General features: G+C 46.4%; 1 protein-coding gene across 1 annotated transcript in view; it reads right to left on the bottom strand.

Moving 5' to 3' along the window:
• The window catches only part of Cryl1 (crystallin lambda 1), a 109,521-nt gene that overhangs the window by 71,335 nt on the left and 24,422 nt on the right, over positions 1 to 13,764 (bottom strand). The window contains exon 3 of the mRNA XM_021639068.2: positions 10,953 to 11,079. Coding sequence (XP_021494743.1) covers positions 10,953 to 11,079 — 127 coding nt within the window. The remainder of the gene's footprint in view (positions 1 to 10,952; positions 11,080 to 13,764) is intronic.

Raw genomic sequence — 13,764 nt, 5'->3', positions numbered from 1 at the left:
TCTACCCAGCCCTCGAACCCTAAAATATTTATGGCCCAGACCTTAAAGAGAATGTCTGCTGAGCCTTGCATTGGAGTAAGCTTTATTAGCACTTGAAAAGACAAGCTGAGGCCCATTAAACTTTTAACAGTTTAATTTGAGCAACCTGTGATTCCTGAAGCAGGCATCCCCAAATCACAGAGGTTCTGGGGCTCTGTCACTGGGCTGTGCAGCGGAGGCTTGCACGGGGTGACCTGACTAATAAAAGTCGGAGCAGTGGTCTCCTTTGATAACCCGGTGGAAAATCCCTCCTTATCCAGGAGTGCTCAATGGCCCTTTATAATTGGCTAAGACCAAGCTGCATTTATACAAGCCCAGGACAAGGGGCCCACTGCTGCCCAGTTGAGCTCCCACTAAGTTATTTTAGACATAAACCTTTAGCAGTCGGGCAACAGTCTTTAATCCATAAAGATTACCTCAATATGTTAAACTATATTGTTTCCTTGGCATTAAGGCTCAGCTGTGAAAACACAGTTAATGACGGAATGGTGTGCATCATAATTTCCCAACCCATAGAAATGCACAGTTGTGAAGGTCAGTATGTTAAGGGCATTGAAGAAATGGATATATTATATTGTTAAGTACAACTGCTTAGTCCTCAGGCTGGCATCAAACTTATATGTAACCAAAGACAACCTTGAACTTCTGCTCCTGCTGCCTCCATCCCCCAAGTGCTGAGGTTGCAGGTGTGTGCCACCACATCCAATTTATACACCCCGGGGATGGGCCCTGGGCCCTGCAGATATCAGCTTTCTACTAACTAAGCTAGATTCTCACCCCCGCCTCTAAAGTTCTTAACATGAAGTGTCTGGATAAGTGGAGTCCTGTTTGCTTGTTCTTGAGACAGGTTCTCACACCGAGGCCAAGGCTGGCCTCAGGCTCGCTGATGCAGCCAGAGCACCCTCAAACTCATGATAACAACCTTCCCACCTCATTCCTCTCCCCCCCCCCCGTGGCTAATGAATTAACAGGTATGTGACTCCATGTCCAGCCCACTTTCCTTATTTTAAGTACTGGTGTTCTGATCCCGCTTATAAAATGAAGAAAAACCTTAGAATTCCACTTCTGCCTGGGGGGTAGGGAGCAGTTTATACATTAGTTTTGTCTTAGTGTGTATGTGTGTGGGAAACATGGACATACAGGCTTTGCCAGTCTCCACAGTTAGTCTTCAAGCACTCATCAAAAGTCTCGGAAATTATTCATGATGAATAATGGAGAAGGATGCCGTGTTTGTGTTTTCTATGCCTTCATCTGTGATGAGCTAAACCTAAAGCTTTCATATTTTGATTGAAATATGAAAGCTACATACGTACTGATGCCAAAATTTAACTAACATAAAACTACGCATAGCAAGAGGTGTGCAACAGTGTATAAAAACAGAGTATGTGCAAGTTTGAGGACCCAGACACAAAGTGACATTTACCTCAGAAAGCTCTTCCCATGGGGCTCCCGGGAAAGTCTAAGTGCAGCTGGAGGACAGACAGAGTTTTCCTTGATGGCAAAGTGTGCAGGAGCCAAGTGGCTGCTGCTGGGGGGGCTCATGAGATTGGGACACAAAGGACACAGAGGCATTTGGCGCTGTGGCAAACCTCAAGTAACTATGGAAACAGCAAAATGCACCCGAAGTTGACTTCTTGACTAAGATAGATGGATGGGACTCCATTCCTCAACAAGCAATCCAGTGGGAAGAATCAGGAAAACACACAAAAAAAAAAGAAAGAAAAAAATGGGTGATGGAATTGGATCCAGTGAAAATCTAGAGCTGGGGACCATTCAATGGGGAATTTAAGTGAAGATCGGCATCTTAAATGTTCCGATGATAAAATGAACAGACAAGAAATGTTAGAAGCGAGACAGATGCTGCAGTAAAATGTTGGGTGAAAATGGCAAAGAGCAACCTGTTTTTGATGTATGGCCGCTGGTCTTTGAGATGGAAACCAGTGACTCCAGAAATCATGCCTTGTAGAGTCCCTGTTCATGGTGAATAGGTTTTAGTCTGTGTGACCTAGAGAATGAGGGAGGAATGATCCCATGACTTCTGAGACTTAGTCATGGAAACTGCAGTGTTTGACATGTGCTACTCTGTCATGAAAACAGTCATGGATCTATAAGAATCCATGAGGAGGGACTGCAATATGCACCCATCAACTTGGCAGATGTGTGAGGTTTGTTGTGAAATGGTGCCCCAGGTCCAGCTAAACCTAGGGAAACAGCAGCCCTAGCCAATACCAATGTCAAGAGAGAACAGAGCCAGAGCCACTGTGCAAAGTAGGAAGTGTGTTTGCTTTAAGACAGCACACCTTCCAGGTAATGGGGCACACAGCAATAAATGACACAGCCAAGCACATCACCATATTCTACAGAAATGAGGCCCCAACAAAGCTGAAAAGAGGTAGAAATCACAGGGAGAAAGAGACACAAAGATAGAGACACAGAGAGAGAGAAAGACAGAGAGATGGAGACAGAGAGACAGATAAAGTAGAGGGAAAAGGAGGAGAAAATGTAGGACTCAATCCAAGTTACCAATTTTCTACATTTATGACTTAAGCACTTATAAAAAAGGAAGAAAAATCCAATACAAAACGAGCAAAAGGTGGCAAATTAAGGTGACAGCAGAAACCAGTGTACCCTAGGGAAAATCAACTAGAAAAAAAATAAATAAAACACAAAACTAGTTCTTTGACAAGATTTATAAAGTTGATAAAGCCACTTAAGAAAAGGAAAGAAAGAGACTCCATTGACTGTGGATCTCAGCAATAGAGAAGAATACATGAATAAAAATTTGAGACTCTAAAATAGCAATAAGAATATTACCGATAACCATATTCCCATAAATTCACAAATTTGGATGACATAGGAAGAATTCTCGAGATGACTTCCAAAGTTGTCCAAAGAGACAACAACCTCTAACGTTATCCAAGCAGACATAGATAACCCGGATCCTGCACGCACTAAGGAAACGAAGACCATTGCTGAAAAGTCCCAACCAACCAAGCCACTCTGTAGTTTCACCAGTGAAGTGTACATGACATTTAAAAAGAAATAAAATAATTTCCAGGTCTATGGAAGGAACAGCCTTTCTCTAGCTTAGTTTATGAACCCAGAGTTATACTAAGACAACAGACAGATGAAGAAATGAAATTTCACACCAATATCCCTCATAAAGACATATGTAAGAATCTTTAATAATAATCATCAACCAATTGCAGCCCATGAGACAACTCAACAGCTAAAGACACTTCTTACCAAGCCTGATTACCTGAGGTCAATCCTGGAACCTCACCATACAAGAAAAGAACTGTGTGTGCCTGTGCATACAGACAAGCACGCATGCACACACACACACACACACACACACACAGTATAAACACATAAATGGTATGTATAAATTAATAAGTAGATGTTAACCTAATGCACCCAGAAAACATAAAAAGAGTAATTCATCATAGCCAAGTATTCTAGACATGCAAGGTTGATTCATTATTCTAAAATAATACAATAAAATTCACCATAAGCATAAGACCCTGGGTTTGTTCTCTTGGAAGAGAAGGGGGGTGGATACAGTAATAACAGATTATAGAGAAACCCACACAGTTCTTTATTTTAGTGAACAAAGAACAGCATTTGACAAAATTCAGATTTCAACATCCATTCATTATCAATGCTCAACAAACTGGAAATATAGGGAATTTCCTCAAGCCGATAAAAGGCACCAAAAATAAACTTTAAACGGCCCTCTAATGTCACAGTTAGTCATGACTACCAGAATTCTTTCTCCATAATAAAAAACAAGATAAAGCGACATGGGTATCAGACAGTACACTCCTGAGAGATACCATAGGAGACGGCTTAGTCAGCACCAAAAAATTCATCAATGGAAGTCAGAGCAATTAGAAAATTATCCAGACATATGACTGTTCTATCAGAAAATACTTTTAAAAACACCGAAACCCTGCAAGAGATAATGAGTTTGGCAAAACCCGTGACATACGGCTAATGAACAGAACAACTGGAAAAGTTATTTTTGACAGAAATGGAACTAAAATTACTAAGTACTTAAAATATATCTGACAGAATGCATACAACTTTGGTATTAAAATCTAAAAAACACATGAGAGGAAAATTTAAACACTAACTAAATAAAGGGGCATCCGTGCACATGGATCCCAAGGTGCAATTTTGTCACGAGCCAGTTCTCCGTACTAATCCACAGTCACTCAAACTCCAGTCAAAATCTCAGGGGAAGGGCATCTTTCATTTTTTAATATGGGGGTGGGGCGGGTAGATCAGAGGAGCGTGCACACAGGTCCTGGTACACTTACACACGGTCACCAAGCGCCTTCTACCCTTTGCTGGACACAGGGTCTCTCACTGGCTAGGAGTATGTACCCCAGGCTGGCCTGGAACTAACAGCAATCCGCCTCCCTTATCCTAACACTAAGATCATAGGTGTATGTGTGCCACCACACCCAACTGCATTGTTTGGGTATGGGGGGGCAGGGATGGAGTTAATATATTTATATTTTTTACTATGTGCACATGTGTGTTTGTCTAAATGCAGGCCACACGTGTGCTGGTGCCAGTGGAGGCGAAAAGAGGACTTTGGTGCCTGTGGAGCTGGAGTTAGAGGCTGCTGTTGTGAGCTGATGGTGCGTTTTCACTCCATTTATTTACTTACTGTGTGAGCGCACACCACGGTATACCTGGAAGTCAGAGGACAGCTTTCCAGAGTCAGTTCTCTCCTCCCACCGTGTGGGGCCCAGGCTATCAGGCTTGGTGGCAAGCCGCAGGCACCTTCACCTGCTGAACCACCTCACCAGTCCACACACTTTTCTTCTAAACCCTTCTGTCTCTGACTGGCTGGGTCCTCGGATGTGGAATACACAGTCAACCTAATGTACTATCCTCCCCGCAGCCAAACTCAAGTGGTTAAATGCAAGTTCTAGCCCCTTGGGCCTGTGTGGACCCCAAACCGGCTGTGTAGGCATCTGTCACATGCACATGGTACTGAGCACTGAGCCCAGCTCGCTTTCTGGTATGTAAATGACCCCTTGCCTGTGTGCAATAAGGCACACCTCTTGTCCCAGCGCTTGGGAGGAGAAGGCAGGATATGCAGGAGTTCAAGGCCAACTGTAGCTGCGTAGATAGTTCCAGGCCAGCTTGAGCTACGTGTCACAAAGCAAACAGACAAATATATAAATGCAACCTTAGTAAGTGCAGTTTTATTTCTTAAAAGTGTAAGAGAACTAAAGCTACATTCAGCAGTAGAATGGTTGCCTAGTAGGCACAAGACACGGGATTCAATCCCCAGGCGGCAATGAAACAAACAACAATAACCTGTTTTAAAACATATATTAAAAAATATTTTAACATATGAAACAGGTGTTGCATGCCTAGTGAGGCCTGTCTCAGAGAGACATGCCAGAGGGGAGCCGCGGAAGTCCAGGCTCGGTTCACACCCCTGTGCCAGCTCAACGCTGCCGCCTCAGCGGCCTGTGCTCCCTGAACTGCCCCATCCCCACGGCCGCAATCATGTGTGAGCCTTTGTGAGCCTGGGTGACTAAGAGCAGAGGTGCAGTGAGCTGCTATTCTTTAAACTAACACAGGCATTTCAAACATGCTGCCACTTAAGAGCGCAGCTTCCTGTAACTGACGCCTGCCCGCGTCTCAGGCCCTCTCCAAGTAAGCCCAGCGTTTTCCAAGCTGAAAGGAAAGGCGAGGCTCAGACGAGAACTCCCTTCATCTGCAGGATCTGCAGGAACCGCGTGACTGGGACGTCTGGGCTTCGGCCTTGCCTTGCCTTGCCTCTGGAAGCAAGCTCCATTTCAACTTCCTGAGTTAAGAAGCTGCCCTCATGGCCCCCACCGCCATCTTGATCCCCAGGAGGAGTGCTCCTGCCGCTGAACCTCAGGAGGAGTGCTCCTGCAGCTGAGCCCTAGTGCCCTTGAGGGTGCCACTCTCAGACAGGCTTTTAGAAGCAGCTTATTTCCCCATACAGTAGACTTTCTTGCCTGGCAGGATCTGATTTCAAAATTGCACTACGTTTTAGAAATTCAGGTTTCCTTCTTAGAGGCTCCCAGACTTTCCAGAGTGCTAGGAAACCTTGTCACCCGCACTCCTGCCCTCTGGGGTTTGAGGAGAAGATTATCCGCTGTGGACGAATTAAACACACCTCAATGTGGCTTTGCAACAGGGACTAAGCAAATCCTAAAACAGGGACTGGTTTTGGTTGAGGTGCTTTGGCAGGCAAACTCCCTGGACGTGTCTTCTTATCCTTAAGCTCTCCCTCTTGCTTTGGAACATTTCCCTGGGATAACAAATTTGAGAAAAGAAAGCAGCCTGCAAGCAACCTGTTTTCTCCAAGGAAAAGGGAGATGTGGGAACTGAGAACGGGCACACTTCCTGGGGCAGTTCCAGAGGGGTAGGCTTAGTGACACATACCTGTGGTTCCAGTGCTTCTAAGCAAGAGGCAGGAAGGCCAGGAGTTCAAGGCCAGCCTCAGCTACATAGCAAGTTTGAGGCCAGCCTGGGCCACATTAGACCCCATCTCCAAATAGAAACAAAAACTGAAACGTCCTGGAGGTTTGTGGATGCAGCTCAGTGACAGAGCTGTTTCCTAATCGTGTGAGGCCCTGGGAACAGGCACCCACGGGTGTTTGAAGCTTCAGCTTTCCTGACATTCATAGATAGAAAATTACATCCAAACACTTCACCTCTATTTGATACCATCTTGAGGAGATTATATATAGCAAGAGGTGGGTTTGTTTCAGGATAATGCATCCAAGAAAACACTCAGTTCTCACTGAGATGTCTATCTCGTGTGTGTATGTAAGTATATACATAAGTGTTTGTTTCTGAAGTGAGATCTTGCTGGCCTCAAGTTTGCATCAGTCCCCTTACCTCTGCCTCTTAAACGGTACAATTATAGGAGTCACCACACCCAGCCTTCTCCAACTTGTATATTTAACATTCCCGGATATTAAAAACATTAACATACTCTTTAAAACATGTAGCACAGCATTACTGGTTTGCCTATGGGGGGGGGGGGTTGTTCATTTGTTCATTCATTTGCCTGGTAAACAAAAGTTGAAACATTGACAAGTACTAATTACAGACTTTGGATTATTAAGTTTATCATTTGCCTGGCATGGTGGAAGAAGGATCACAAGTTCAAGGACAGCCTTCACTACAGAGCAAGACCTGGTCTAAACAAGGACATGGGATGTAGCTCAGCAATGGAGAACTTATGTAATATGGCTCAGCAGCAGAAGACTCAGCAGTATCAATGGCCTGGTGTTGATATCCAACGCTACAAGGAAATAAGAATTTTTAAAATTATTGTGTAAAGAAACTACAAGCCAGGTGTAGTGGCTTGTGCCTATAATCCTGGCTCTCAGAAGGCTGAGGCAGGAGGATGTCCTTGGGTTCAGGGTCATCCTAGATTACATAGTGAGTTTCAGGTGAGTTTGAGCTGAATGGACTACAGGATAAGAACCCATCTTAAGAAAGAAAGGAAAGAAAGAAATTAAGAAAAGAAGGAAGGAAGGAAGGAAGGAAGGAAGGAAGGAAGGAAGGAAGGAAGGAAGGAAAGAAAGAAAGAAAGAACATTATACCAACAAGGAAGGAAGGAAGGAAAAGAGAGAGAGACGAAGAAAAGACAAAACCTACACAAACATGCCCAAGAAAATCAGTCATCTGGCAAATGGGATTTCCATGTGTTTTCCTCCCACCTTCCCTTCTGATTAGTTTCCCTCTCCTGGCCATCCTTTTAGGAAGATTCTATTCAGGATATAAATTATGACCGAAATTCTGTTTCTGAAGGAAAACACTGAGTGCCCCAGTGTTATTACCGCCCTTGGCATGTTAGAAATGTTAGTAACTAAGCCTTGAGCTGGCATTTAGAAACCACCCTGAATCACCTCCTGCCTCTGGCACTTTCTCCTCCCCACTGCACCTGTCTTGGTCACACTAACCTCCCAGGACGTACACAATCATCTCTTCCGCTCCTCTCTTCTTGAATACTGTCCCAACCCTGACCCCCTTCCCCTCCCCAAACTCCACTTGTCAAATCCTCTGCCTCGAACCTCCCCAACCCTACCCATTCTCTCTGTCTCTGAGTTCCTGGAGATGGTTTCCCAATGCAGTCTCTTACAGGAATTAAACCTAGTAGGGTCTGAATCATCCCTCTCCTTTCCCCTCCTCTCCCAGCTCTGGTGTTCCACATCACAGACAGAGCTCAACATAAACACACTCGTTACTTGGAAAACAGGAGCAGACCTTAGTTATGGCCTCAGCTGCGTAGCAAGAGCCATCTCTTGCTCCACGCCATTTATTTGTTGTCAAAAATTGCACACAAATTATACAATATGTAATCTATAAAATAACTATCATTTATGAAGCATTTGCTAGGTCAAGGACCTTATACGATAGCATTATGTCCCGTTAAGATTTTCCCTTAAAGGACTGACTTTATATCTGAGCTACTACAATGTCTTCGTGTTATTGAAGATTTTCGTTTTTTAAAATATTTTTTCATTTATTTATTTTGTTTTATGTGTATGAGAGTTTTGTTTGGATGGATGGATGTAAGTCTAAAGAGGGTGTCTGGTCTCCCACAACTGGAGTTACCAATGGTTGTGAGCCACTAAGTGGTTGCTAGGAACTGAATCTGGATTCTCTGAAAGAGCAACAAGTGCTCTTAACTCGAAGCCATTTCTCCAGCTCCACATATGCTTTTAGATGGTTATGGTAATTATCTGCTAGACTGTTTTTCAAAAATGGAGAGAGAAGTCAAAGAAAGCCTCAGGCATGGTTGTACTCCTACACTCGGGAGGCTGAGGCCACGGAGCATTACCTAAAACTCTAAATTCAAGGCCAGCACGGAAAACATAGCAAGAAAGCTTTTGAGCACAGACATAGTCATTATCCCTGGGGTGTGACATTATGTGCGATACTACTGGAATATATGTAAATAAGCTTTCAAAGGGAGCAACAACATTGCCTCACTGCAAACTGCAAGCTGCCTGCTAGAGAAGAGAAAACAACATCAATGATTGACTGAGAATTGGTAACTGAAGATGTGATAAATTTTATTTCTCTCTATTTCGGGGAAGGTGGAGGTTTTGGGGAAGGCTGAGATGGTCTCACAGGGTCCAGGCTGGCCTTGAACTCACTGTGGGTTCTCACTATGAGTCATTACCTCGAGCAACGCCTGCCTCCTGCTCTCAGGTGCAGGGAGTACCACTCACCACCATGCGTGGCTGAGGTTAAAACTTCATGGATGAATTAGAAAGCTGTACTTATGAGCATCCCAGAAGTAGTAAAGATGCTGTGCTCTGGGCACCTGGCTAGAAAGATCCAAGATGTGATAATTCACTGAAAGTAAGAGATACCTGGTGGGAGCCAGCACCAAAATGCTTTGTGAAATGAGAAACTGGAAATATTATAGTGCAAGCTCGCAGACACCCTCTGCCCCTCACGGGGCCCTGCACTTCATACAGCCTACTCCAACCCAAGAGACAGGCAGCTGAGAGTGGTGCCTGTGCCTGTAATCCCAGCACTCAGGACGCTAAGGACTGCTGCCAGTTCAAAGCCATCCTGAGCTACTTGGCACGTTTCAGGTCAGCCTGAGCTACACAGACTTTGTCTCAAAGAGGAAGATGTGGGGCACAGTTGGGGAGGAAGAAGGAAAGGGAGAGGGAACAATCCCCCAAAAATCTACTGGGGGATATCCCAAGACACCCTGTGGGTGCCCAAACCACAGAGGGTCCCAAACACTATTCCTCTTATCTTTCCTAAACATGCAGGTATACGAGAAAGGTCAGTTTATCAAGTGAGGGCCTAACAGCAATAACGAACAGTGAAGACGCATAGAACAACACAGTGAAAAAGCGTCATACGACTGTGCCATCTTCGCCATTGAACCAATCATATTTTGACCCTTCTTGACCACAGGTAACTGAAACCGTTGGTCCATGGGACTGCTGTATTTTAGAAAGAGGGGAACTGAGAACAGTTCTCTCCTCTACTCAGCCACATGTTCGGTAAAGGGAGTGGAGAACTCAGAGCCACAGAGACAAGGAGCCAGCCTCCTGGAACAACGTCCACACTCAAAACACACTCGGCCTCTCTGGCTTCTCTGGCTTCTCCACGTCCTCAGTTTCCCTTTAGCACACAAACACTGGGGAGTATCAGAGTCTTTGAGTATTTGAGTCTTAGGTAATGCAACCCAAGTTTACAGTGCAAAGTGACAGTTGCATTTAAGACAGGGGCAGGGACTGCCTGCAGGGTGGGCACCTGGGCAGTGGGGACAGTGGGTGGGGAAGCTTCAGTCCCAGCCCCTAGAGGCCGGGCTCTGCCACAAGCAACCACCGCCATTCTCCAGGCAAATGGAGAGCAAACAGTGTCTAGGGGAATTCTTCCCCACCTTCCCTTTCAGCGAAGCTCTCTAAAACTCTAGATGCCAATGAAAGGTTTTCTTTTAGGTTACTTCCTCCAACTTTCTACTTACTAGAGCAACAATGTGTCCATTTAAGACTGTGCTAAAGCCAGACCTGGTGCCCTCACCTTTAATCTCTGCACTCCTGAGACAGAACGGTGAGTCTGAGGACAGCCTGCCCTACATAGCAAGTTCCAAGCGACAGAACAAAATAAAACAGTGTTACCAGTCCAAAATCCCTATATTCTTCCTCAATATTCTAACAACTCTTAAGACACAGTCATAATAGTTTGGTGAGCAGTTGAACAAGGGATGTTTTGATGACCCTGTTTCCTGTCACACAAAACAAAATTCTGACCTTGAAGGGACAAAAAAAAAAAAAAAAAGCACATCTTCCCCTCCCCCCCCCCCCCTTGCATCTTGCCTCTCACTTCCGAATGCTAAACCTGACCTGCGAGGCCCGGCTTTGACTCACCTGAATGTGCATGGCGCCCTCTACTGCTTCTGCTAGATTGCCACAGCCACTGATGAGCGACAGCTGCTGCTCTGCACTCAAGGAGCCTTTGAGAGAACCCGACTGCTCCAGCAATGTCATCTCCTTCCTGCAAAGAGGCAGAGAACAGTCGCTGTGGCCACTAAAAACAGTGTAAGGACAAAGATGGGCAGATCCAGTGCAGAGTCACAAGGAAATACGGCCTCACACCTTTTGGGCACTGCTATCAAAAAAGGAGGGAGGGAGAAAGGAAGGAAGGGAGAGAGGGAGGGAGGGAGGGAAGGAGGAAGGATGCCACAGGTATGGGAGTCAGCGTGAAGACTCCTCAAAACCTTAACAACAGAGGCACACAACATGATCCAGAAGCTTCTACATAACAAGCCCTTGTGTGTGTGTGTGTGTTTGGGGGGGGGGCTGTGCATATGTGGGTGAATGGAGGGGCAGAGACATTCATGTACACGCATGCAGTGTGTGGGGTCCAGAGGTCAGCCTCGGATCCTATTCCTCGGGAGCCATTCCCTTTGTTTTTGAGACAGGATCGTCACTGGGGCCTGAGACCCACTGATTCAGCTAGGCTGCCTGCCATCAAGGCCTAGGGATTCCCCGCACCCCACGCCAGGGTCTTCACATGAGATCTGAACTCAAGTCCTCATGCTTTACCTGACAGAAACTTTATATAAACTTAAGTGTCTCCTCAGGCCCCAAAATACAATCTTAAGGATGTTCCGTCCAGCTCTGTATAGAACATGTGAAAGTACTGTGGAAGGGTCAGAGACAGCTAAGATGGAGTATAGACAAGAGGTGAAAAGAGAAAATGCATTCCAGCCAAAAGGAATACACTCAACCTTTAAAAGGGCAGAAAGCCTGGCATACAGTATGCAGTTGATCTTAAATATTCACGCCAAGTGAAATAAGCCAGTCACAAAAAGACAGATCCTGCAACAGATCACGCATGGATACGGTACCAAAAGCAGCCCACTAGGAAGAGAAAGCAGGGTGCTGGTTCCCAGGGCTGAGTGGGAGGGCTGAGTGCAGAGTTTCTGCTCCAGAGGATGAAGAGCTCCTGCAGACGGGAGGTGGCCGGGCCTCACGCATGAACTGCATTTAACATAGTGAGAGGACAGATTTTGTGAGACATATTTTAGCACACTGTGAAATTCGTAATTAAATTTAAAAAACACAGTGAAACTCAGCGGTGGGGTGTGGGTATAGCCGTCAGTTCATTCTCATTCCTGGCTCAGCCCCCTGGCGTGGAAGAGTTAGTTGAAAGTGTTATCTTGGGCAGGCATAGTGAATCTATAACCCCACCACGTGGAAGGCTGAGGCAGGAGGATGGTGGGTGTGTGAAGCCAGACTGGCCCACCTAGTAAAACACTGCCAAAGAAAGAAAGAGGGTTTGGGGAGGGGGCAGCTTCAGGCTGTGCGACCCGTGTGGTCACACGGGGTTCGTGCTCTGTGAATGGGGAGCCACGTCGTCATGTATCCACAAACTCTGTGGCCAGCACTGCCTACACAAAACGCCGAGCAGGCCCAACGGACACATGACCACACCCAGCTGCCCAGGCAGCACCTGTGCCCCCAAACTGTGCTGCAGATTTGTGTTTACCAGCGAGTCAGACACCTTTTAATTCGTTTCACATCATAGTTTTTACCTTGTGAAAGGCAAATGCATCAAATTGGTGCACGTTCACAGAGCACCACTTGACCTCGGACGCGGGCACACACTGTCTACCATGGTCAAGCCACAGCACACATCCGTCTCACAGGCTGCAAACACTCAAACACTCCAGGTGTTTGAAAGATACACTCTGTGTAGCACACGAGACACTTACTCAACCTTGGTCCCCACTGCCCAACCGGCCCCTGTCCTTCTTTGCCCTCCTCACTGGCCTCTGTAACCACCATCCTTCTCTCAACAGGTTGTGGCACTTCTCTTCTTGCCACGTTTTTTTTTTTTTTTTTATCTTTGAGACACTGATGTCCCTCAGCCCCAAGCCAGCAGGGGCACACTACTGGGGATCGGGCCAGGACGATGAAAGTGAGGGGGACTCAGGATGCAAGAGCCACCTGTGGCAGACAGAGCTCACTCAGGGCTCCAGCGTTCCCTGTATGGTCCAGAGGAAGCCTCCGGCAGCGGGCTCACCCTGTCAGATGGCGTCAGAAAGCAGTGCAGCTCAGGATGGGAGTCCTCCGCATCACACAGACGAATGGCCAGACCTACGTCAAAGCTGTGGTGTTGGCAAAACAGCAACAGGCATGCTCTTCCACCAACAGGGAGCCACTTGGCATGTGTGGGGCCCTCCTGATCTCTAGGACACCCTGAAGATAACACCTCAAACAGCCCGGGATCACAGCTCACAGTGTAAGGCACCTCAGCCGGCACCCAGCTTCCTCTCTCTTCAGCTGCAGTGCACGCGAACACACTTCCTTACCTTTCCTCCTGTGACAATTGTCTCGTTTTTACAAGTCCCGTCTGGCAGGATTTAGTTGGCACACTGCTGTCCTGGCTCACCACCTAAAGATCTGAGGGACCCGCACACAAAGAATGAGAGGGGAAAGTGCACAGGCATCCTTCCTTACAAATGCTGCTCCCCTCCAGACCCAGGGTGCTGGGCTGGCACTTAGAACACAGGGCTCCAGAGGCAGAGGCAGGCAGACCTCTGTCAGTTGGAGGCCAGCCAAAGCCATCCAGTGAAACCCTGTCTCAGGATGTGTGTGTGTGCGTGTGTCTTTGTGTGTATGTGTAGGACTGAAACAACACCGGGTCCTCCCCCAGACCCATTCTCAAAATGTG

This window comes from Meriones unguiculatus, chromosome 9 (assembly GCF_030254825.1).
Source record: "Meriones unguiculatus strain TT.TT164.6M chromosome 9, Bangor_MerUng_6.1, whole genome shotgun sequence".
In the NCBI taxonomy this organism is placed as follows: Eukaryota; Metazoa; Chordata; class Mammalia; order Rodentia; family Muridae; genus Meriones; species Meriones unguiculatus.
The sequence above is the reverse complement of the archived record's forward strand: the minus strand, read 5'-3'. Positions and strand labels throughout refer to the sequence as shown.